Raw genomic sequence first — 26,567 nt, 5'->3', positions numbered from 1 at the left:
TCACCAACATAAATATTCTCTAACTTTACTGTTTTATCTCTGTGTTTATCTGAACAGGAAGTACAGTATTTATTTGGGAATTGACAGTAAACAGCATGTACATGTGGCACATTTTTTCAAAACAAAAGGTAAAGCAAAACACATAATAAGAGCCTGTCCAGCTGTGAACGTATTGAACGGATCATACAGTATGTCAGCTGATATCAGACCTGGCTGAAGAGAGTTTGTCCCTGTGTACATCCAAGACCAGAAGGTGGAGCAGGTTTACACCATCTCCTCTTGTCTGAAGTGGACGACACCATCTCCATCATCCAAAAAGGCCCACCAGAGACTTTTCTTCATGAGGCAAACCAAGACGTTTAGATCATTGAGAGGGGATGCTTCAGTTCTATCAGGCTGTGACTGGATCCCTTACCTTTTATATTCCAGCATGGGCACCACAGCCAAAGAGAAAAAACAGTTGGACAAAATTGTTTGCACAACACACAATGCACAATTTCCACTATTGTTTAGATTCTGTTTCAGTTAAGGATATAGCTAAGCTTTAGTTGATTTAATACACTTCATACTTTCTCAATGAGCTGCTATACTGTGTTATTTCCTTTATTTATTTTCACTTGTCTTGTCCTGTGTTCTGTTGTTATGGCTGTATATTTTATTATGTTTCAATGAGTAGTAGCTGTTGATGTGGCAATAAAGTATTGAATCCTGAATCTACAAAATCAAAGGAATCATCTACCTATGCCTTATCTACATACGAGGGCAAAGACTAGTCATCTGTGGTAAATCATCAATAAACAACAGCATGTGCCATGATAAGATGTGCACATAAATATCCCTGTGTGGTTCTCATCAAATCATATTCATTCAGCAACACATCTTAAGCAGCTGCTCCTCGTCTTCTTCTGAGTTTTTTTTGCAAGTCAAGGTATGAAGTATATGTTTAATTGAATAATCATGTTTTTAAATATCCAGTCTGGATGGTTATTTAATTTCTGTCTGGTTACTGTGCACTGACAGTTAAGACTATACGTGTAGTTTCTTATTTGCCACCAGTTATTCCTCTTATATGAGTTATTTTATTTTGATGCACATTGGATTTTTAACTTCGGGAGCAAATATTGTTGTAGGTCTGGGATAAATTTCATACAGTAATAATAATAATGTTTATTTCTTCTGTGTAATTCTATTATTGACTCTCTTGTTTGTCTTAACCAGAACAATGAACCACAGTTCAGTTCTGCTTTTGCTGCTCCTTCTGGGAACGTGCTCTGCTTACACCTATCGTAAGTATGATCTGGCTATATATCTGTAATATCTCTGTTATGAAACATTAAAGTGAATGTTTGAGCTTCACTGTGTAGAATGATGTATGTGCAGTTTGACACTAGAAGGTTGTTTTCACATTCATCTGCTGAAGGAGTAAAAATCTCAGCTTGTAAGACGTATGAGGTGATTTTGTGAAATCACAACGACTTTGCAGCCAATCATGGTCCAGTATGCAACTTACACAAGTGTGATGTGGAAACCTGAAGCCTCCAGTTAACATACACTGGAATTAACTCTTTATTGAAGCTGAAGATTGCACTTTTGAAATGAAAAAAATATTGAACTTAATTGAACTTTTTTGAGGACGAGCTTAAACAAAAAATGTCTTAAAACATGTCTCGGGGATTTTTAACAGATACAGCTAAAAAGAATTCTGGTGCTGACGAATGGAGATTTAGTTATGTGTCAATAAGCAACTGTTTAAAAACAGGTTCATCATATCAACTTAAAAGGTGATGATATGTGAATGTTGTGTTCACAACCTGTTTCTGCTGCCCCCAAGTGGCCAAAAAATAGGTTGTGGCAGGATATCACGGGATATTCCTTTAAAATGTTTGGTGATACATTTCTGGGGATCTATTAACAGGAATGAAATATAATATTCAGAACTACTGTATGTTTTCAATAGTGTATAATCACCAGAACTAAGAATCGTTGTTTATTCGTTAGCTTAGAATGAGTCCTTCATATCTACACAGGGAGCGGGTTCTCTTCCCGGAGTCTGCCATGTTGCTAAAGTAACCCAAAGCAGAAAAAACAAACACTGTCTCTAGAGAGAGCCAGTTGCGTTTTTACGTTACCTGAAGTCCACTGTAGTTCTCCAACACGATTGTGAAACTGCGGTAACGTGAGCCGCAGAATGCAAAACCTTGGGTGCCAGCCGCTGTCTGACTTCCGTTCTTCCTACAGTAGTGTTATTATGGTAAGGATGGCCTCTGAGCGAGGCGAACGGCGCTACCACGGTTTTGCACTCGCCGGCTCACGTTACCGCAGTCTTGGAAAGGGAGGAGTGAGCGGAGGGGTACTCAGTTGGTTGCAATCTGCAACCACACCACTAGATGTCGCCAAATCCTGACACTGTCTCTGTAATGTGTATTTCAACTGTCTCATTCACAGAAAATGTGGCCTTACGTGGAAAAGCGACCCAGTCAGACCGTTATGGGAATGGGGATGCCTACAATGCTATTGATGGAAATCGTGAATCCAACTACGGGGCTGGATCATGCACCCACACTGTTGAACATACCAACCCCTGGTGGAGAGTGGACCTGCTGGAATCCTACATCGTCACCTCCGTCATCATCACCAACAGAGGAGACTGTTGTGCAGAAAGACTTGACGGGGCAGAGGTTCACATTGGCAACTCTTTACAGGACAATGGTGCCTCAAACCCAGTGTGAGTGAACGTAATGACTTCTTAAATACACGGTTTCACCCAGGATTTTGTTGGGCAGATGTAAGCCACCCACATCCTGACGCAGCTCATCTTATGATCTATTAACTAGTGGTGCACTAAATGATAGCCACACTCATTGCACATGTGGCATTTGCTGTGTGAAATACTGACTCTACTCTTTTTCAAGCAGGTTAAGTGTTGGTGTTATTTTTTACTTTATGTTGCTACCTTTCATACTGCCGTTATAAAACAAATACATGTACTGCTTCCTCTATCTCTTTTAGGGCTGCCGTAATTCCTAATATCCCAGCAGGCAGGTCTTTAAAAATTACTTTTACCAGACTTGTGGAGGGACGTTATGTGACTGTGGTTCTACCTGGTTTAAAACGAGTCCTTACACTCTGCGAAGTGGAAGTCTACGGATACCGTGCCCCAACTGGTGAGAACTGAATATGTGGCTGAAGCCACAAGATGTGATTTTCTAGGTGATGCTTCTGACTCATTTTTTATATAGTCGCGGACACACCGTTTGAACTATACCGTTGAAAACGGGCTAAATGCATGCACTTCCTGTTACTAATACATCTCTTCTTTGCAAAGTTGTATCTATTTGAGCTAAATGTCCAAATAAACAACAGGCATGCTCACAACTTTCCATGACTTCTCCATCTTTTACTGCAGTTTCTTCTTCCCACTGGAGGTCACTTTGTTCTGCAGAGAGTATAAAGGAAAACTAATTATCAGTGCTGATGTTTGCAAATGTGTCCTTTATGCAGGAGAGAACCTGGCACTCCAAGGAAAAGCTACTCAGTCATCACTGCATTCTACAGGCATTGCATATAATGCTATAGATGGGAATCGTGCTGCCTCCTGGAGCCAGGGTTCTTGCAGTCACACAGGCTTAAACTCGAATCCCTGGTGGCGACTGGACCTGGGCAAAACCCATAAAGTGTTTTCTGTCAACATAACCAACTATAGTAATGAGCCTTTTCGAATAAATGGAGCCGAGATCCTAATTGGAGACTCTCTTGAAAACAATGGCAACAACAATCCCAGGTTGGTTACAGTTATTAACTTAAATAGTAGTATAACTATAACTTTGTGATTAATGGATATCTGTCATTCGGTTTGTTTGGAACACTTTTATCTTCAATTAAAAAAAATCAAAGAATAGGGGTTTGGCATAACTTGTATATAAGAAGTGGACGTAGTCACCGTGACGTCACCCATTGGTTTGTGGACTGCTATTTTGAAGCTTCGAGTCTGGCATTTTGGCCATCGCCATCTTGGTTTTTGGCCGTCGCCATCTTGATTTTTTGCAACAAAAAGTGACACGAGAGGGTGGAGTTAAGTACAACTGATTGCTGAATAAGATATTTTTAGGCGATCAAAATGTTACAATTAACTTTTCATGAACTGAAAACACTCTTTGAAAGGGTTAAAGTTTTAAGACGAAAGTGCAGGCAACTCCCAGACGGGACAACGCCGTGGTAGCGACCTGTCAATCACAAGGTAGCCGCGCCCTAAAGCATCCCCTGCTTTATGGTCTATTTGACTCTAAATGGGACCATAATTTACTAAATGAACATCATGCTGTATTGAAGAAGACTTGAAACTAGAGATTAGGTAATAAATCAAGTGAGAAGCAGGCTCATTTTCTCATAGACTTCTATACAATCGGACTTCTTTTTGCAACAATGCAAGTTTAGGGCACTATCGTATTGGCTTCACTTCTGAACCGGGGGTTGCCGCCTGTGACTTAACAATAATTTGTATTTATCAAATGATTTAGTACCTTTAGAGTATTTATTGAAATGATCATTTGATGAGTTAACAAAGTATTTTTTTCTTCCTCTAGGTGTGCTGTGATCTCAAGCATCACTGGAGGTTTTACCGAAGCCTTCCAGTGTAACGGGATGGACGGTCGCTACGTTAACATCGTCATTCCTGGAAGAAGCGAATACCTGGTCCTCTCTGAGGTGGAGGTGTACGGCTCCAGACTGGATTAGGTCTGAGGAGATTCAAAATTTATAACAATGACATTTTATATTGCAGATGTTCAGCTGATGCTCTTGTACAGACTCCTGTTGCAATCATAGCTTAGAGGGATACATTTCCCACAAAATGGCCATTGGTATATAAATTACTTGCTCCGTGTTACTGCACCTTATACTTATGATCCATCTGGCGATGTAGCAGCAACATTACTATTCTCTAATTTTACTGTTTTGTCTTTGTGTTTATCTGACCAGGAAGTACAACTGTTATATTTTGTGTATTTTTCAAAACAAACAGTAGCCTATAAAAGGAAAACGCATAATAAAAGTGCATGTTTGCATTGTTGCAATGTACATCTAACTAAAATGGAAGGAGCCTATATACTGTATGTATGTATGTATGAATGTATGTATGTCCTTCAGGTTTCTCGACAACCTTTCATCCGATCAACCTCACACTTGGCATGTGTATTGCTGAGAACCCAAAGAAGCACAGTGTCGAGTGTGAAGTTGTTTGGATGAGCGATTCTCGAGAAAGCTGCAAGCAGCGATAGCGGAGGCCAAGCAATCGGCCGAACGGGCACTGCACTAGTTCAACTAATGTTGTAATGTAACCTGTTGGTTTTGTTTTTGTTTTTCTGCTACTGGATATGATATGATTAAAAGAAAACATTTTCTTTCTATTGACCAACTTTTTTGCAAACTGAAAATTAACATTTATATATATATATACAGTATATGGTATGGAGCCGAGCTCCAAGCTTACTCTCAGCTAGCTAGCTATGAGAAAATGGGTTATAAGTGCAGTGTTAATTTGACTCTACTATTCTATACTATGGGGGGGCGGAGACAATTCGTAGTTTTTTTCCCTCTTTTGTCAAACATACCAATGTTCAAACCAAACTTGCTTATGAATTCTAACATCCATTTATGGCTAAAACACCAACTGTGAAGATCCCTCCAAATATTCTAAACAAAGCTATACTGAATCTTACTGCCTTTATCATCATCTTGACCTTGTGAGGCTGGAAGGGGTTGGACCTCAAACAGAGCGTTTCAGACAGAGGGTGAAAAGAGGAGCTGCAGCCAGCCAGTATGAGAAAAGTAAAGAGTAACTGAAAAGAGTAGTGGTGGGCGATACATCGAATATAGTCAATGTAACGCGGGTTGTCCCCCGTGTGGTGTATAAAAGGACTTTATCGCAAACCTGAGTATCACTGTACATTACATCCACAACTGGGAGTTGAAGAGTAATTGCCTTAAAAACGAGTTTCTTCCCGGATGATCACATGGTCGAGATAATCGCGCAAGGTTTAAAGGATGCTCTCTTGTCATGGAACTTAAAAGAAGCTCGACAAGTGTGCGTCACCACCGATAACGGGGCTAACATCACCAAAGCTGTGAGCCTGAATAAGTGGACCAGACTGCAGTGCTGTGGCCATAGGCTGCACGACGCGATTGGTGAGTCTTTCTACACTAGTGGGAAAATAATATTTTTTTATTATCAGCAATGTTATAACAGCTTACTGGTAAACATAACATAAGTTACTTATTCTTGCATGCCATTAATAACTGTGTTTGTGTGTTTGTGTTTGTGTGTACGTGCGTGCATATGTATTATGTTTTTATCATAATAAACCACGAAGCCCAGGCAAAGGCACTTACTTGTCCGCGATCCCTCTCTACCTAAAAGGAGGCAGCCTCTCTTCCTAACACAGGAACGGACCCCCTGCCTGATGTCTTCCCTGTCAGCAACACTTGCAAACAGCACCCTCACGTCACAGTGCCACAGCCCCGGGCAAAAGCCCAGGTGCCATCCGGCCGTTCGATGCACGTTTTTGTTCCTAATGTGATCCTCCACACCCTCTGACACAGGTGAACGTCATCAAGTACGTCAGAATTCTTCCCTTCGAGTGTCCACAGGGAGATAGAGACCTTCCCCCACATTTTCATCATTACAATACTCATCAGTGTGCCATAAAGAGTGTTACAGGAATGAGTCCCAAAACCCAGAAAGGAGTTTGCATTTTAGCACTTCCGGTTCCCTCGTCTAGAAGTCAATGAGTTTTTTGAATGGGTTTTTAGTTAGATGCCTGAAATAAGGTAACACAAGCTGAAGAGATTTTAACGTTTTGTTCTACAACATAAAATATGTCAGTAAATATCCCACTCGTGACTTTTGAAGCCTTTATCGGTCTTAAAAAAGACGGTTGCTAACAAATGGCTAAATAAGACTACAAAACGTCATCATGCTGACTCGTCCATTATTACAGCCTTATTGTGTATTCTCATGCTCATGCGACTGTGGTGTAGTTTGTTTATAACGTTAGCTTTTTACTTCTGGTGATTGCATTTACGCTTCAAAAATCATAAAAGTGGTGTTCATTTGTGAAGATTATCTTACAGAACAAAACACCGAAGTATCATAAACGTGTGTTTGTCACAGAGTTTATTTACTGCAATAATCCAAAATCCAATGGAAAAATCCAATTGGCTTTTGTCGAGGGAACCCGTGCAATGCTATCTTGCTGGCTGGTCTACAAAAATACATTATCCCTGGAGCATTAAACCGACTTTTATTTAAATTAAAATCTGCCAGATTGCCACTTTAAGGTTGGAAAAAAAGATCATGGTTTGTGTTAAAATAACAACCGTAACAACGTAATGTAATAAGCGTAAATAAATAACGACCGCTTTTATAGCAGACTTTCTTACATAATGCTACATTAACTTTTCGTTTCACACGGGACAAACAGCGATCTCCTCAGTGAAAGTCTTGTGTCTGTTTGCCTTATCTACATACGAGGGCAAAGACTAGTCATCTGTGGTAAATCATCAATAAACAACAACATGTGCCATGATAAGATGTGCACATAAATATCCCTGTGTGGTTCTCATCAAATCATATTCATTCAGCAACACATCTTAAGCAGCTGCTCCTTGTCTTCTTCTGAGTTTTTTTTGTATGAAGTATATGTTTAATTGAATAACCATGTTTTTAAATATCCAGTTTGGAGGGTTATTTAATTTCTGTCTGCTTACTGTGCACTGACAGTTAAGGCTAAACACATGTAGTTTCTTAATTGCCACCAGTTATTCATCGTATAACAGTTATTTTAATTTTGATGCACTTTGGATATCTAACTTCTGGAGCAAATATTGTTGTAGGTCTGGGATGAATTTCATACAGTAATAATAATAATAATAATAATGTTTATTTCTTCTGTGTAATTCTATTATTGACTCTCTTGCTTGTCTCAACCAGAACAATGAACCACAGTTCAGTTCTGCTTTTGCTGCTCCTTCTGGGAACGTGCTCTGCTTACACCTATCGTAAGTATGATCTGGCTATATCTGTGATATCTCTGTTATAAAACAATAAAGTGAATGTTTGAGCTTCACTGTGTAGAATGATGTATGTGCAGTTTGACACTAGAAGGTTGTTTTCACATTCATCTGCTGAAGGAGTAAAGAATATCAGCTTGTAAGACGTATGAGGTGATTTTGTGACATCACAACTGCTTTGGAGCCAATCATGGTCCAGTATGCAACTTACACAAGTGTGATGTGGAAACCTGAAGCCTCCAGTGTACGTACACTAGAGACATAGTGTGTCCAACAGTTAGTTGCAATATGTTGCATCTGTTTAGTATTGGGCTATTGTCTGTGCAATATGGGCAAGACGGTAGGCGATGCAGTGCACTACCTGGGTGCAATACCTGCCATGGTGTGTGTGATGGTATGTGCCATTATGTACGTGGACTGTGTATGTGTTGAAACATCCTTTTCTGTGAAACTGTTTCCCTGTCTTATGTGGAATCGTTTATTAGTGTTTGTAACTGCAGTTGGACGGTGTCCAGGAAAAATGTCCCCATGGGGACAATAAAAGTATATCATCTTATCTTATCTAAACGTTTGATATTTATAATTATTATATATATACATAGGTTCAGAATTTTCCAGTGAGGCAGAATGATTAAATGTAATTCCAAGAATTTTAACTAGTTATGTGAACTTTTTTGTGGTAAAGCCATATCAGACACCTTTAAGGTGTCAACTGAAATAACCCAGTACCAAGTAGTATCAAAACTAGTCAGGTGATCATGTGACAGGTGATTGGCCCACTACTGTAGCAGCTACAACCCATATAGCCGAGATTGCTTGTCTGCACGCGGCTCTGAACATGGAGATACCTGCGCTGGCGGCTAGAAGCCAATGGTGTTAGCAGCTAACGGTGCTAACAGCGCGAACAGTGCTAACAATGGCAACATGAGCGCTGTGCAGTGCTGCGGTGATTAGCTAGACACAGCTTCTATTCACATGACGGGTATCGGATGAAGTATACTCTATTGGTATCGGCATCACTTTAAGGGTACTGGTATTGGTACATTGTACTTTTTTATAAGACACTATCAGACACCAGTTGTTATTCCTGGTGCCGTCAAATAGTTAGTTTTGTGTTAATAAGCAACTGTTTGCAAACAAGTTCGCCAGATAAACTCAAAAGGTGATAATATATCAATGTTGTGTTCCCAACGTGTTTCTGCTGCCCCCAAGTGGCCAAACAAATAGATTATTGCAGGTTTAGTAATTTACAAACATTTTTCCATCAAACATTTTAATGCATATTTCAACTGTCTCATTTGCAGAAAATGTGGCCTTGCGTGGAAAAGCGACCCAGTCGGTGCGTTATGGGGACTTGTATGGGGATGCCTACAATGCTATTGATGGAAATCGTGAATCCAACTACCTGGCTGGATCATGCACCCACACTGTTGTACAGGCCAACCCCTGGTGGAGAGTGGACCTGCTGGAGTCCTACATCGTCACCTCCGTTATCATCACCAACAGAGGAGACTGCTGTGCAGAAAGACTCGATGGGGCAGAGGTTCACATCGGCAGTTCTTTACAGGACAATGGTGCCGCAAACCCAGTGTGAGTGAACGTAATGAAATTGTTGAGCTGATGCAGCTCATCTTATGATCTATTAGTTAGTAGATGATGGACTAAATTCTAGACGGGTTTCTTGTATACAAACATTACTGGGTGCGTGCGCATTCAGAGGGCAAAACCGCAGTCAGTTGTTTGTACATTCTTGTTGACTACACTAGACCCCTGCAGAGTCCAACCAACAGATACCATTATCATATGACGTTTTAGTATGATATTTGATTATTATTATTACCTGTTATGAAATGGGTAACGTTAGATCAGACATAAAGTTAAGTGTGATTTGACTTGGGTGACCAGGATCTGTTTGGTTGATAATCCGGTCAGAGTTGAAGTTTAGTGAGCCCCTCTTGATGACCGCCGCCAGACAATCTTTACTCAACAACTTGGATTTTGGTCTTGTTATTAGTACAACCAGTCACACAGCAGCTCTTTGTATGTTGGGCAGATAAACATCAACATTAGACACCAGGGGTGGAGGAGCAGCTGTCCCGGTAGACTACCAGACGTCTTCCCTTCCAAATGTAACGTTACGGCATGCCAGAGTGAGCTTTCCTCGCCATAGTCGCGTAACGTTACAGCAATTTAGAGTTGTAACAAAGTCTTGCATCACTTTTAAGTTTTAAGGCATAGTCGCTAAATATATATAATTATTTCTTCAGAGTGTGGGTTGATCACCCTGTTGCTGATCAGTTCATTTTTATCGATCTGTGGAGCATGACAGCTCGCCATGAACACCTGCTACCTACCATCAGGCCTGGATCCATAATCTCCTTCTGTTTTTAGCAAAGGCACGTGATTCCCTCTGAATATTAAACATTTTCAATCCATCTTTTCTGCGGTTGCTGCAGTTTACTGCACAACAACTCCTTGTCATCTCTGCTGGAGCTTCACTCTGCTAGATATGCCATCCTTTCTGCCCCCCTAGCTGCGCGCGCATCTCTGTGATGATGTTGCACAGAAACCCGTCTATAGCCACACTCATTGAACATGTAGCATTTACTGTGTGAAAGACTGCCTCTACTCTTTTTCCAGCAGGTTAAGTGTTAGTATTATTTCTTACATTATACCTTTCAAGTACTGCAGTTATAAAACAAATGCATGCACTGCTTCCTCTCTCTCTTTTAGGGTTGGTGTAATTCCTCATATCCCAGCAGGCAGGTCTTTAAATATTACTTTTACCAGACTTTTGGAGGGACGTTACGTGACTGTGGTCCTACCTGGTTTAAAACGAGTCCTTACACTCTGCGAAGTGGAAGTCTACGGGTACCGTGCCCCAACTGGTGAGAGTTCAATATGTGTCTGAAGCCATGCAAGATGTGATTTTCTAGATGATGCACCACAACAGAGTTTGAACTGCATTCATTTCAATGAAGAAAGTGGCAAAAATGTATGCACTTCCTGTTAATAATAGATCTCTTCTTTGCAAAGTGGACAGGCATCCACAAAACTCCATGACCTCTCCTCTCAACATTGTATGCAAATAGTTGTGAATTTCACTTCCGAGACATATTGGGGCCACTTTGTTCTGCAGAGAGTATAAAGAAAAACTAATTATCAGTGCTGATGTTTGCAAATATGTCCTTTATACAGAAGAGAACCTGGCACTCCAAGGAAAAGCTACTCAGTCTTCACTGCATGATACAGGCATTGCATATAATGCTATAGATGGGAATCGTGCCACGCACCAAGCTTCTTGTACTCACACAAGCAAAGACTTCAGCCCCTGGTGGCGACTGGACCTGATCAAAACCCATAAAGTGTTTTCTGTCATCATAACCAACTCCGGTGATCCTGTCTTACATCTTGTTGGAGCTGAGATCCGAATTGGAGATTCTCTTCAAAACAATGGCAACAGCAATCTCAGGTAAGTTAATGTCCAAGTTTGTGATTAATGGATATCTGTCATTGGGTTTGTTTGGAACACATTTATGTTCAGTAAAATAATCAAAGAACATAGGTTTGGCATAACTTAGCAGTAACTTTATATAATATTTAGCAGAATAGTACCATTAACACTCAAAACTCAAAATGAGACATCCTTCTGAGAGTACCCATTTACTCAAATGATCATATTATGAGTTAACAAAGTCACTTCTTCCTTTGCTAGGTGTGCCGTGATCTCAAGCATCCCAACAGGTTTTACTGAAACCTTCCAGTGTAACGGGATGGACGGTCGCTACGTTAACATCGTCATTCCTGGAAGAAGCGAGAACCTGCTCCTCTGTGAGGTGGAGGTGTACGGCTCCAGACTGGATTAAGGTCTGAGGAGGTTCAAGATTCATAACAACAACGTTTTACATTGCAGATGTTCAGCTGATGCTCTTGTACAGACTCACTGCAATCATAGCTTTAGGTTCACTTGCTAGCTACAGATGGATGGGAGTGTTCTAGCTTGTTAAACCAGAGCTACTCCAGTGAAAAAGTAATCCGACTGGACAAATGTAGTGAATAATGACTGACAGGTTAATATTTTTCCATCATACATTTTGATGTGTATTTCAACTGTCTCATTTATAGAAAATGTGTCATTGTGTGGAAAAGCGGCCCAGTCAGACCATAATGGAGACGTGTAAATCTTGTTAATTCAACCAATACATTAATTCATCCATCATCATCAGTGTGTACAGAAATCAAACACAGTTTATTTTATATTATTATGGACCTACTCTCTCCTCCTTTGTTATGTGGTTCCACACTTCATTGTTTGTTTTCCCTTTCAGGATCAATATTACATTTCTGAGAATGCAAAGTACACATATTATCTAATCAGACCAGGAAGTTGTGCCCTTTATGATCTCAGCGTATCAGCAACATTAAGATTCTGTCATTTTACTGTTTTATCTTTGTGTTTATCTGACAAGGAAGTACAACTAGATTTATTCGGGAATTGACTGTTAACAGCAAGTACACTTGGCACATTTTTCAAAACAAAAGGTAGCCTATAAAAGGAAAACACATAATAAAAGTCTACCTAAACATTGTTGCAATGTATATTCAACTAATGTATATATATAGCTCTGCTGTTTGCATTCTGCATCAATTAAAGGTTTTAACTAAGCTGAAGTTTATTTAATGCACTTCACACTTTCTCGATGGGCTGAATCTACAAATACAAAACTAGCACCAGAAAAAATCAAAGAAACAAAATAAAAAATAATAAAACATCATAAAAAATGTATCTCTGAACTGTTTGATGGCCGATATGAGCCTTATCTACATACAAGAGCAAAGACAAGTCATCTGTGGTAAATCATCAATAAACAACAGCATGCACATAAATATCCCTGTGTGGTCCTCATCAAATCATATTCATTCACCAACGCAACATTAACAACGGCTCCTCGTCTTCTTCTGGGATTATTTTGCAAGTCAAGGTACAGTATGTGGTTGAAGTTGAATAATGATGCTTTTAAAAACACAGTTTGGGGGGTTATTTAATTTCTGTCTGCTTACTGTGCACTGCAGTGGCGTAGGCAGAAATCACAGTGTGGGTGGGCACAGAGAAAATCAGGTGGGCCTGTCCCGTCCAAGACCAATTATCTACTTATAAGATTCTGAAAGGCATATGTTAACCAAAATAGGCTATGTATCACAATTTAATCCTACAAGCCTTATACATCATCATCAGAGGTAATGTTACAGGCACCTGACATGTATTTTTATCTTCTTTCTTCACTCTTGTTCAGATTTGTTGACCTTGTTTTTAGCTGTATTTCTATTTTCGTCGTACAATGAGAGTAAAATAACCAGAGTCAAATTCCTGATAGCCTATGTGTGTAGGTCTACTACTCATACCTGGACAATCAAGTTGATTCTGATCCAACCAGACAAATATGAACAGCATAGCATAGCCTGGCACGGCGGCCACATATTCTCACACACAGCTGGCAGCAACATCAGCATAAAATCCAAATTGTTCACCGAAAATAAACTATACCCAATAAAATAGGTCATTAGCCAATAATTGTAAATTAGCTTACTTTGGTTGATGATTCCAAAAGGAGACGACGGAGCTGGTTGTTGGACACTGAAATTACTTGATAGTCCCTTTCAAAGGTGAGCAGGGACAAACAGTTCAATCTGATGTGATGCCCTGATGCCAGTTTTATCCAACTGACAGTTGAAAATAATCTTTCACCAGTAGGCCTTGTTATGGGTAGAGTAGGGTGATGAGGGCAGTTCACCCTTACCACTGAAGTGCTATCTTTGGCAACAAAGAAAACCTACAACAAGTTACACAATTATGAAGCCAACTAGGGCACTAAGGCTATAATTCATCTCTAGATCACAGCTTTAACACAAAGGTTTGGAGGCCGAGAACCGAACAAGGCTGCTGTCAGACTACCTGAGCATTTTTAAACTGTAGAGATGATGGACGGACCAATCAGCAGCCGACACACCCCAGACTGAACCCACACCTCCAGCCAGTTAGAGAGAGAGAGCACCTAGATGGGAAACAAAGATCCTCACCAGACAAAAGACACTCACTCTAACCCGAAACACAAACACATTTCAATATACGGTTGAGAATGATGGCTGAACTTCTTCCTCCTGCTCCTCAGGGCTTTTGTTCCTCAATGTACAGGTGTTTCCATTTAACAAGTAACAGTGTTATCTGGTGACAAATCAGCTAAATGTGTATGCATACTCGTAGTAACTTTTATGTAACTGGTTGATGTAGAAAATAAACACAGAGGAGAATTTATTTAAAATGGATAAAGTAAAATTCTAGGCTTTCTGTTTGTGTTTTCGACAACAGCCGTCACTACGAGCAATCACAAGCCGAGAGACAGCGGATGTACACTGAGTGAAAAAGGAGGGACTGCTGTGAAATGCACTACCACTTTATGGTCGTAGTCAGATAATTGAAACAGCGCTGTCTGCTATTAACTGGATGATCCAGCAAAAGTGGGGGTTCCGTGTTCCGTGTTCACAACGTCAAGTCATATTTTCACTTTACAGACATAGTATTTTTAAGCCCAACCATGTTGTTTTTTCCTAAACCTAACTAAGTGGTTTTGTTGCCTAATCTTAAGAAAGTGTTTTTGATAATTCAAAAACACTCAAATCCATCAAATTATGTCACCTTTGATGAAATAAATCAAAACGATAAAAAACAGCTTGTCACTTTGTTTTCATTTAACCTGCATTCATTCCACCTGGAACAGTTTGTAACATGTTTTATCTCCTATTGAGCTTTGGCTTTAACTCAGCTGTATTTTCACACTTGAAGGGGACATGTCATGACAACAGTGACAACATCACTTTCCAATTCCAATGTGTTCTGCAATCACCTGCCACAATATATCTTTAAATTCTGCATCTCTGTATTCTTTTATGTTTTTTGAAAACATGTTTAAAAAAATACATTTAATTTTTTACTACATTTGAACGCATCATGATAATGTTATAATACATCTTCGCCCTTCCCCCCTTTTTCACTGAATAGAGTGATGATACACGATAATGTAACTCAATGGAACCTCCGTTGATGTTAACTGTCAGCCATGGAGGACTGTGCTGTCCAACAGCTAACGTTAACTAGCTCTTCTCCTGACGATTATCTGTCTTACACACTTTGTAAAAGTGAGCAACTGCATGTGCAGCTCCTGGCCAGTGAACGAGGCGGGAAGCCGAACTACACGCACGCAGTTGTGGCTCTAAGCTGCATGCACGAGAGTGTTTAACCACAGGTATGTAGTCGTAGAAATAGAATATTTCTGTGTGTGAAGTACTTTAGTAGTTTGTCTGCCCCCCAAAATCAAACTAGGCCTACATACTTGTAAGAGGACATATTATGTTTATTTTAAGGTTCATACTTGTGTTTTGGGTTTCTACTTATTGTTCAAAAAGCGCTTTATTTTTCTAATACTGGCTGTGCACCTCTTTTCACTCTCGAAAAGCCCAGTCTGCTCTGATTGGTCAGCTGCCCCACGGTTATGATTGGTATGAAACTGGATGAACTGGACCAAACTTTTTTGGACTCCACTTCGACTCTAACTAGCTTTGTTTAAGGGCAAGCCAAACTAGCCACAAGGCAAAGTGTGTTACTTGGTGACATCACCATGTTACAGAAGAAAAGGCGGGACTTAAGTCAAGGCGTTTTAGGCTGTTCAGGAGCAGTGTTTCTGTGGGGGAGAGTAACTCCTTTCGGGCTGGACTTGGGGCTTTGTGACTTTGCAGACCTTTTACATGCACAAAAAACTATATAATACACTAAAGGAAAGGGAGAAATCATGAAAGCATAATAGGTCCCCTTTAATAGCAATCAAAAGGGTTGGGTCTGAGTGTCACAGACTGGATTTATATGCCTCATGAGGAAAATTCTATGGTGATCCTATTTAGAAGAGAGTCATGCTCTATCATATGAGCAAAATGTCAGTCCATTCATCACTGAACAAGCATACAACACGAAAAACAAGCAGCATAGTGTCACCACTGGATGGTGCCATCTCTCACATACACACACATACACATACCAGTAAATGTAACCTTTTTTTACTCTTTAGATGTTAAGTAAATTACAGATTACAGATATATTTTCAGGTAAGATAACAACGTAAATTGAAGGTACTTTGCAAAAATAAACATAGACAAACAGAAAAGCAATCCAAAATATAATAACAAGTAGACATATTAAAAAGCCTTCATTGTAGTAGCTAAGTCATTTTAAAAAGGTCAACATGTTTCGACCACTGAAGGTCTTCACGGATGTGGCCTCACCTATATAGTAGCAGCAGCCAATGGGAGGCAATCACATGACACGGAAAATAACATGACATGTGAAACACATTGAAAATAATGAAAACATGAAATAACATAAAATGAAATTACACAGAATTTTTTTTATACATCATAAATGGAAGAAAGGTACCCATATATAGGTTTTTTTTTTTTTTTTCCACAATATTTTTATTATGCTTTTAAACACAAACACCGACAAAACCAACAATAAATCAGCACACATTGGTCACAATAACTAAACACCAGATTTAGATCCCTAACACACAGTATACATAGCACCTAATATACTCAAAGAGATGATTTTACACAATCACATATGTATTTGAAAAATCAAAGCATCTATGTATGTATATAAATAGGGATAAGGAGGCGCTCAGTCCGTTACAATTTATCGCAGTCGACACTGATGCAACAAAACATTTTAAGAAAAATAAGAAAACAAAACAAAATAAATAAGTCAACAAATAAATATCTCGCCCTACAACCCAAAAATGGCCCTTTGGCAAATTTTCAATATTGCAATCTATCAGACCCTTTAGTTCAAGTTTTTCACCAACATATTTAAAAAAGGATGTCCAAGTCTTAAAGAAATCACCCATTTTACATTTAAATCTGTATGTTAGATATTCCATTGATATTAGCTCAAATATCAGTTTATACCACTCCACAACTGTTGGTGTTTTGTTTTTTTTGTTCTTTTTTCCACTAATATGTTCATTGGGTTTTCCTATTTTCACAAACACAATAAGGATAAAGGAAAAAGAGAAAAAAACAACAAAAAAACAACAACAACAACAACAACAACAAAAAACACTGGTACAGCTCAGGTAAAAAAAAAAAAAAAAAATGTATATAGGAGGTCATAGGAAATAGTCCATAGTGCAGGGAAGTCACAGGATATATGAGGTAATGTTCAAGAGACTCCTTGTAAGATAATGGAAGAGAGTTCGGGTCCAATATAATTCAGATAGGGTTGCCAGATATTATGGAACTGATCTACTTTGGTATGTATAATATTTGTCAGATATTCCAAAGGGACCATCTCAAATATCACTTTTCGCCAGCCTTGTACAGAGGGTTTCTTATCACTGATCCACTGTAGTAGTATATTTTTTCTAGCAGCAAATGTAAGAATGTTATATAACCTTTTGTTGGCTGCAGTAATTATATTTGTACTTGGGATTCCTAAAATCAAAGACATTGGATTAATTTCTAAATCCTTATCAAATATCTTTTCCATTTGACATAATATTTCAGACCAGTACTTCTGTAATTTATGACACGACCAAAGGCATATAGGTTTTAACATAGGCAGTGAGAAACACAGGAAAGTCTATACAGAGATTCTTTCTTTTTTTACGACAAACGTGAAGTCTATATCCTCTTTGAGACCAGGATACTTTAACGCATCCAGTCGATAGCCCAATCTAGAGCCAGTGTTTGGTTTGTCCGTTCTGGGCTACTATAGAAACATGGCAGCCAGCTCTGTGAAGAAGACCCGCTCCCTATGTAGATATAAACTACTCATTCTAAGGTAACAAAAACACGATTCATATTATAAGATGATTATACACTAAAGAAAACATAGTTATTAATATTATATTCCAACAGGAGTCTGTACAAGAGCATCAGCTGAACATCTCCAATGTAAAATGTCATTGATATGAATGTTGAATCTTCTCAGACCTAATCCAGTCTGGAGCCGTACACCTCCACCTCACAAAGGGTCAGGTACTCGCTTCTTCCAGGAATGACGATGTTAACGTAGCGACCGTCCATCCCGTTACACTGGAAGGTTTCGGTAAAACCTCCAGGGATGCTTGAGATCACGGCACACCTAGCAGAGGAAGAAAATACTTTGACTCATCAAATAATCACTTGAATAAATGGACTAAATAAGGGTCTAAAGAATTTGATAGACATAAGTTACTGCTAAGTTTTGCCAAATGTATATTCTTAGTTTTTTTTTTCAAACAAAGCCAATGACATTTATCCATTAATCAGAAACTTTTAGCTCTAGTAGTATGTTAGTTAATGGGCATTAAACTACCTGGGATTGTTGTTGCCATTGTTTTCAAGAGAATCTCCAATTCGGATCTCAGCTCCATTAAGTCGTTGTGGGACAGAATCTACAGTGTTGCTTATGTTGACAGAAAACACTTTATGGGTTTTGCCCAAATCCAGTCGCCACCAGGGGTTGAAGTCGGCCCTTGTACAAGAACTAGAATCCTGGCTCCAGTAGCAAGCACGATTCCCATCTATAGCATTATATGCACTGCGTGTAGAATGCAGTGAAGACTGTGCAGCTTTTCCTTGGAGTGCCAGATTCTCTCCTGCATAAAGGACACATTTGCAAAAATCAGCACTGATAATTAGTTTTTCTTGATGCTCTCTGCAGAACAAAGTGACCCCCAATCTGTGTGTGTTTTGAAAATGAAAATCACAACTATTTTCACATTGTTGCTCTTTCCAGTGGTAAGAAAAAACTGCAGTAAAAGATGGAGAGGTCATGGAAAGTTGTGAAGATACATGTTGAACAGCAAAACTTGAAGGATGCACCAGCAGCTAGCAGCAATAAATGTGTTAATTGTTTTGTATTCATAACAAATGTGCAAATTGTTTTCTGCAACTACCCAGAATCCCAGTAACATTTTACAGTTTCTTCTTATGATTTACCAATTTATAGCAACTATGAATATTTTTAAGATGATCTTTCATTTTCAATATAAACCAGCTGGCTGGTGAGATGCATATTAGATTTGCCGGTATGACTTTGCAAAGGAAATATCTATTAGTAACAGGAAGTGAATGCATTCGTTTTCTTCATTCAAATGAATGCAGTTTAAACTCTGGTGTGACCGCGACTATATAGAAAACGAGGCAGAGGCATCACCTAGAAAATCACATCTTGTGGCTTCAGTCACATATTCAGTTCTCACCAGTTGGGGCACGGTACCCGTAGACTTCCACTTCGCAGAGGGTAAGGATTCGTTTTAAGCCAGGCCGAACCACAGTCACATAACGTCCCTCCACAAGTCTGGTAAAAGTCATTTTTAAAGACCTGCCCACTGGGATATGAGGAATTACACCAACCCTAAAAGAGAGAGAGGAAGCAGTGCATGCATTTGTTTTATAACAGCAGTACTTGAAAGGACGTACATAATGCACCTCAGCACTCGGTCACACACTTTAATCTTAAAGGTGCTAAATATGAGATTGGGAGCATTTCACTCAACGGCTCTCAACATGGCGACGGCTTGCTCTCGGCTAACGGTGCTAACAGCGCTAAACAGTGCAAACAACAGCGAAAGTGCTAAAAGAGGTAACCGTGTTTATCTGAGACGATGTCTTCAGTCAGACGGCGTTATCGGCTGTAACCAGCGTATGAGAACAGTGCAGAGCTAGCCAGTGGGGCAAAAACATGCACTAACATGCACTAAGAGCGTAGCGATGTCAACAAAGCAAGGAAAAGCTTGGATTACAACACACACGGAGGGAGAGTGACTTCATTCTCTGCTCAAGTAGATATTAGTCCTCTATATCTTTACATAGCAAATCGTTTTTTGATGCTATATTAATGCTCAGGATATCGAATGTATCATCTTTAGGTGTAGTCTCTAAGTTGCTGCTCCTATTGTTCTATGGCCCCGGGGGCTCTATATTTAGGGTTATAGCCCCGAAGGGGCATAACCCTATTGAGTTTGTGTGAATTTGATATTATTATTAGGGTTATAGCCCCGAAGGGGCATAACCCTTCTAAGTTTGCTCCGATTTATTATTATTATTATTATTCGTTGTCTGCCGAATAGGCGCAATTTGCCGTGAGCTGGAATGAGCGAGAAACATGAAACTTGGCACACTAACTGGAAATGATGTGCAGTTGCTTCTCAAGAACTATGACCCCAATCGACCACATGGTGGCGCTGTAATTAACGCCCAAACATGCGATTTTGGCAAGGCCACGCCCCGCACACCGTAAGTCCGATTGACTTGAAACTTGACACACATGTGCAGCTCCGTCTGATCTACAATAAAGCCTCTGGGACCACTAAAGTCCGCCTAACTAGATTTTCCGCCATATTGGATTTTTTGAAAAACACATTTTTGACATCTCCTCCTAAACCGTTGGTCCGATTTCTACCAAATTTTCTGAGGATCATTATTGGACTAATGTCATCTAATGTTGCATAAAGCGTGTTGATACCTCATTGCGTTATGAATCTGTTGACCAACAAACTTTTCAATGGTCGGAGCTTAGCAGGAAATTGGCCATAATTCATTGACCATTAGTCAAATCATCACAAATCTTGGTAGATATCTTCAGTACGTGTTTGGGAATAGGCGTACCAAAGCATTTTCCGCTTGACCCATAGGGGGCGCCAAAACTGTCAAAAACTTATATCGCAAGATCCGGTGGACAGAATTTTATCAAATTTGGTGCACATACTCTGGGGGCAAGTATTAACCAAGATCTGAAGTGTGATATTGATCGGTGCATGTGGGCGTGGCCTATTCAGCATTTTATGCTAAATTATGCCTTTGCTCAATTTGCTGTGAGCTGGAACGAGCTAGAGACATGAAACTTGGTACCATAACTGTACATGATGTCATAATGCTTCACATAAAATATGAAAACAATTGGCCACATGGTGGCGCTATAAAATTTTTCACGGCCAGCCCCCTCACACCATAAGTCCCATCGATTAGAAATTTGACAGACATGTGCTGCTGAATGTGATCTACAAAAAAGTCTCTTGGACCACGAAAGTCCACTGACTAGATTTTCCGCCATGTTGAATTCTTTGAAAAACACATTTTTGACATCTCCTCCTAAACCGTAGGTCTGATTGCTGGCATATTTTCTGCGAATCATTATTGGACCAGGCTCATCAAAAGTTGCATAAAGCTTGTTGATATGTCATTGTGTTGTGAAGTTATTGACCAATTCATTTTTAAGGGGCGGGCTCAGCACATCAATAGACCTAACTTCCCAAGCCTTTGGCCCATCGTCTCCAAACTTGCAGCAAACGTTCACAAGAGCAGCTGAAACATCCGCTGAAAGTTTCATTCAAATCGGCGACTAGGGGGGCGCTTTGAGCGCGAAAGGCTATAACCCGCGAAATGCCGCTTGCGGCTTTAATTATTATTTGTTGTCTGCCGCAGCGGCGCAATTTGCCGTGAGCTGGAATGAGCGAGAAACATGAAACTTTGCACACTAACTGGAAATGATGTGCAGCTGCTTCTCAAGAACTATGACCCCAATCGACCACATGGTGGCGCTGTAATTAACGCCCAAACATGCGATGTTTGCAAGGCCACGCCCCGCACACCGTAAGTCCGATTGACTTGAAACTTGACAGACATGTGCAGCTCCGTGTGATCTACAATAAAGCCTCTGGGACCACTAAAGTCCGCCTGGCATTATTTTCCGCCATATTGGATTTTTTGAAAAACGCATTTTTGACATCTCCTCCTAAACCGTTGGTCCGATTTCTACCAAATTTTCTGTGGATCATTATTGGACTAATGTCATCTAAAGTTGCATAAAGCGTGTTGATACCTCATTGCGTTATGAATCTGTTGACCAACAAACTTTTCAATGGTCGGAGCTTAGCAGGAAATTGGCCATAATTCATTGACCATTAGTCAAATCATCACAAATCTTGGTAGATATCTTCAGTACGTGTTTGGGAATAGGCGTACCAAAGCATTTTCCGCTTGACCCATAGGGGGCGCCAAAACTGTCAAAAACTTATATCGCAAGATCCGGTGGACAGAATTTTATCAAATTTGGTGCACATACTCTGGGGGCAAGTATTAACCAAGATCTGAAGTGTGATATTGATCGGTGCATGTGGGCGTGGCCTATTCAGCATTTTATGCTAAATTATGCCTTTGCTCAATTTGCTGTGAGCTGGAACGAGCTAGAGACATGAAACTTGGTACCATAACTGTACATGATGTCATAATGCTTCACATAAAATATGAAAACAATTGGCCACATGGTGGCGCTATAAAAATTTTCACGGCCAGCCCCCTCACACCATAAGTCCCATCGATTAGAAATTTGACAGACATGTGCTGCTGAATGTGATCTACAAAAAAGTCTCTTGGACCATGACAGTCCACTGACTAGATTTTCTGCCATGTTGAATTCTTTGAAAAACACATTTTTGACATCTCCTCCTAAACCGTAGGTCTGATTGCTGGCATATTTTCTGCGAATCATTATTGGACCAGGCTCATCAAAAGTTGCATAAAGCTTGTTGATATGTCATTGCGTTGTGAAGATATTGACCAATTCATTTTTAAGGGGCGGGCTCAGCACATCAATAGACCTAACTTCACAAGCCTTTGGCCCATCGTCTCCAAACTTGCAGCATACGTTCACAAGAGTAGCTGAAACATCCGCTGAAAGTTTCATTGAAATCGGCGACTAGGGGGGGCGCTTTGAGCGCGAAAGGCTATAATTTGTTCCTGTTTTTGCATAACCTGTGCGGAGAGGAACAAGAAACTTAAACTTGACTTGACTTAAACTCGATTAGGTTCACTCACACTGGGTTTGCGGCACCATTGTCCTGTAAAGAGTTGCCGATGTGAACCTCTGCCCCGTCGAGTCTTTCTGCACAGCAGTCTCCTCTGTTGGTGATGATGACGGAGGTGACGATGTAGGACTCCAGCAGGTCCACTCTCCACCAGGGATTGGTCTGTTCAGCAGTGGCGGTGCATGATCCAGCCCCGTAGTTGGATTCACGATTTCCATCAATAGCATTGTAGGCAGCTCCAAATCCAGACCCATGACGCACTGACTGGGTTGCTTTTCCACGCAAGGCCACATTTGCTGCGAATGAGACAGTTGAAATACACGTTAAAATTATGGGAAAATGTTTGTAAATTACTCAACCTGCTACAACCTATTTTTTGGCCCCTTGGGGGCAGCAGAAACAAGTTGTGAACACAACATTGATATATTCCACCTTTTAAGTTGATATGATGAACTTATTTCCCAACAGTTGTTTATTGACATATCCAGCAGTTAAAGAGCCACATGATCATTCATTAAGAGTTGTGTTTGTGTCCACTTGATGGATGTAAGTCCAACATTCACTCTCTTTTAGCTCTTTTTTGGTCTATATATGGGAAATATCTGTCTCTTTGACTGCTAAATGCTCCACTATGTTCACCAAGTCGTTGCTAACTGTGTTTGCCTGCTGTTTGCTGCGGAGCTGGTAGTATACAGTGGGTTTTTAGAGCTGTTTGTTTACTGAAAACAGCTGTCTGCCGGTATCGAGGTAAGCCGCCCGAACCAATCACTAGCCGAGCACGGCCACAGCTTGTCAGCGAGAGAGAGAGTCACAGCTATCAATCATGACGTCTCACCCAGTTTTTATAGCATTGAATAACTAATTAAAACCAAATATAAGAAAACATTCCTGGCTGGTGTGCCTGCATGTGCCACCCGACCTTTGCAGCTCATCAAGAATGCAGCAGCCCGGCTGTTCTTCAACCTACCTAAATTCTCCCACACTACCCCGCTCCTCCACACCCTGCACTGGCTCCCGGTGGCTGCTCAAATCCGATTCAAGACACTGGTAACTTGCCCATCGTGCGGTGAATACATCCCAGCCGGTCCACTACGCTCTGCTACTGCCAATCGGCTTGCTGCTCCCTCACTAGCAAGTATTCAACATAATCACAGCTGTTTGCTTTCCTGGCTCTACAATAGAGGAACGAGCTCCTCATTGACATCAGCACAGCAGGAACTCTACACATTTTCCATCGCAGACTGAAAACTCATCTTTTCAGACTGCACGCTGTCAAAACTCTCTCTATATCTCTTATTGTTTCTAAATGTAGCACTTGAGGCAGTTCTGGCCAGATCATGGGGGACTAAAGTTTCACAACAAAGATATCACAGATATAGCCAGATCATACTTACGATAGGTGTACGCCGAGCACGTTCCCAGAAGGAGCAGCAAAAGCAGAACTGAACTGTGTTTCATTGTTCTGGTTGAGACAGACAAGAGAGTCAATAATATAATTACACTGAAGGAATAAACATTGTACTATTATACTTTTACTGTCAGTGCACATTAAGCAGACAGAAATTAAATAACCATCAAAAACTGTGTATTTAAAAGCATCATTATTCAACTAGAACCACATACCTTAACTTCATGAACTCAGAAGAAGACAAGGAGCCGAATAAGATGTGTTGATGAATGAATATGATTTGATGTGCAACACACAAGGATATTTATGGGCACATCTCATCATGGTACATGCTGTTGTTCATTGATGATTTACAACAGACTTGTCTTTGCCCTTGTATGTAGATAAGGCTCATTTCGGCCATCAAACAGATCAGGGATCAGCAACTTTTTATGATCTTGAAGTGTGCATTGAATAAGCAGAAGCAAACAGTAAATCCTAGTCCAGCACCAAGAGGTTAAAAGGCTTAAAAGAATAAGAAATATAGTATTTGCCTTATAGTCTAGGTGATATGTGAAAATGATGTTCACACTTGGTACACTTGTACAGCTTGGGGCACTTAACATTTTCAGAAATGGAGCGATTGCCAAAACGCCTCGTGGCGGCCATTTAACTTTTCGTGACAACCAAATTTGCATTTTGCATCACATCTAGTGAACCAAACATGATAATACAGAAAAGGTGATGTCTACCGCTATGTTTTGATGGTCTAGGATTACAATGATACCATATACAACATCATAAACTGTTCAGGTGAACACTAGTTAATGGTGAATTCAGTGACATTGTGAGAAGTATTATGAAGAAATCACAGTTTCTGAGAAGATGCAAAATTCAATTTCAAGCATATTGCATGCATACTAACCAACTGTAAAGGCTTCCTGAGAGTGGATGAAAACAAAACAGAGCTCTTTCACTTTCTGGCTAGGGACTTTGTGGAAATATCGAGAGAATAAGTATATAGAATTTTTATATTATATAATATGGTCCAGAAATCCAAAATCAACGACGAATTGATCCTAATAAGTTATGGGTTATATTGTAAAAGAGGCACACTAAGTACACTATCATATTTTGGCCCATAATCACAACGTGGTGAGAGAGAAGGTGTAATTACATATCAAATACCATAAAGCCTTAATATTCATAGTTATAAATACAAGTAGACTGGAGAGAGTTGGATTACGTTTGTGTGTTTTCAGAGAGAAAAACAGAGAAGTAGCAGTGCATATGAAATGTTCAAACACTGACACATTAAACTGGTGATGTCATAAAACCGAGAAGTTTCAGGGAGTGTGCACATTGCGCAAAATAAAAATCTGCGACTAAGCATTTTATGCATCAACGGATACTGTTGTTTTTCATTCGTTCCTTACATTTGCACCAACCACTGCACCGTTACAAGGTCAAAGCACATTGAGAAAGGCTGACACCGTTTTCTGCTATTTTTCTCACATGTTGGTTAAAGAGTACACTGCAAATGATCTCTCCCAAATCACACAAACACCCCTTAAGTATGATGCAATAAAGTCTTGAGTAATGAGCGTTAGGCTAATAACCAGAGTGACATCTGTGCTTCTCTGAACTAAAGTAATTCACAAATATAGGGAAGTGAAATTCATGTGCATGCAGTAAACCAACGGGATGTGATTGGGAAAGTGTTGAAGATGAATCTGATCTGATATCTTATGATTGGTTGGATATGGTTCAACCAAGATGCATATAAAGCGCACAGGAATCGCTTAGTTTGGGTTTGGGTTCGGAAGCCTTTTTTCTTTGTCATTGAATCATCAGACGGTCGGGGTCTCCAGGTAACACTTTAATTTCTTGGTTGCATCAGATCATCTTAGTACAACAATTTCTGAGAATCCTGCTCTCTTACTGTAACTTGCTTTTTCACTGCTTCAGAATGTATTACAGATATATTACAAAATATTTTACATAGCATGTAGTTATGTACCACCTCTGCAGCATAAGGAAGCAAATAATAGCTGTAATATCTGGAACGTTAATCCTAATTGTGAAATGTAACCACTACTGAATACATGCATTTCATATTTTGCACTGCAACTGCTGCACAATAACTTCTCTCTGGATAAATACGGCTCTATTTTATATTATATCAATGTTGAAATCTAACACATCCAACATTACCG

At 39.9% G+C, this 26,567-nt stretch overlaps 4 protein-coding genes across 4 annotated transcripts in view; 3 read left to right on the top strand and 1 right to left on the bottom strand.

Annotated features, from left to right (window-relative positions):
* Nucleotides 1-780: 780 nt before the first annotated feature.
* LOC141778614 (uncharacterized) lies at nucleotides 781-4,887 on the top strand. The gene is made up of 6 exons (XM_074652982.1): nucleotides 781-928; nucleotides 1,219-1,286; nucleotides 2,446-2,725; nucleotides 3,010-3,164; nucleotides 3,502-3,781; nucleotides 4,584-4,887. The coding sequence occupies exons 2-6, from the start codon at nucleotides 1,223-1,225 to the stop codon at nucleotides 4,732-4,734; spliced, it is 930 nt and encodes a 309-aa protein (XP_074509083.1). The 5' UTR covers nucleotides 781-928; nucleotides 1,219-1,222; the 3' UTR covers nucleotides 4,735-4,887.
* A 2,724-nt stretch (nucleotides 4,888-7,611) lies between these two features.
* On the top strand, nucleotides 7,612-12,954 carry LOC141778617 (uncharacterized). The gene is made up of 6 exons (XM_074652984.1): nucleotides 7,612-7,692; nucleotides 7,988-8,055; nucleotides 9,372-9,657; nucleotides 10,801-10,955; nucleotides 11,266-11,539; nucleotides 11,783-12,954. Exons 1-6 carry the CDS (start codon nucleotides 7,688-7,690, stop codon nucleotides 11,931-11,933), a joined length of 939 nt encoding a protein of 312 aa, XP_074509085.1. The 5' UTR covers nucleotides 7,612-7,687; the 3' UTR covers nucleotides 11,934-12,954.
* Nucleotides 12,955-17,719: 4,765 nt separating this feature from the next.
* LOC141778613 (uncharacterized) lies at nucleotides 17,720-24,644 on the bottom strand. The gene is made up of 6 exons (XM_074652981.1): nucleotides 24,588-24,644; nucleotides 24,359-24,426; nucleotides 22,975-23,260; nucleotides 19,359-19,513; nucleotides 18,470-18,752; nucleotides 17,720-18,256 (listed from the first exon to the last, which is right to left on the bottom strand). Exons 1-6 carry the CDS (start codon nucleotides 24,596-24,598, stop codon nucleotides 18,106-18,108), a joined length of 954 nt encoding a protein of 317 aa, XP_074509082.1. The 5' UTR covers nucleotides 24,599-24,644; the 3' UTR covers nucleotides 17,720-18,105.
* Nucleotides 24,645-26,068: 1,424 nt separating this feature from the next.
* The window catches only part of LOC141779820 (uncharacterized), a 34,196-nt gene continuing 33,697 nt past the window's right edge, over nucleotides 26,069-26,567 (top strand). Inside the window, exon 1 of the mRNA XM_074654855.1 lies at nucleotides 26,069-26,222. The gene's annotated coding sequence lies outside the window, so the exon portion shown is untranslated. The remainder of the gene's footprint in view (nucleotides 26,223-26,567) is intronic.

Source organism: Sebastes fasciatus, chromosome 12, assembly GCF_043250625.1.
Source record: "Sebastes fasciatus isolate fSebFas1 chromosome 12, fSebFas1.pri, whole genome shotgun sequence".
Classification (NCBI taxonomy): Eukaryota; Metazoa; Chordata; class Actinopteri; order Perciformes; family Sebastidae; genus Sebastes; species Sebastes fasciatus.
Note: the sequence above shows the minus strand (reverse complement) of the source record. Positions and strands in the feature narration are given on the sequence as shown.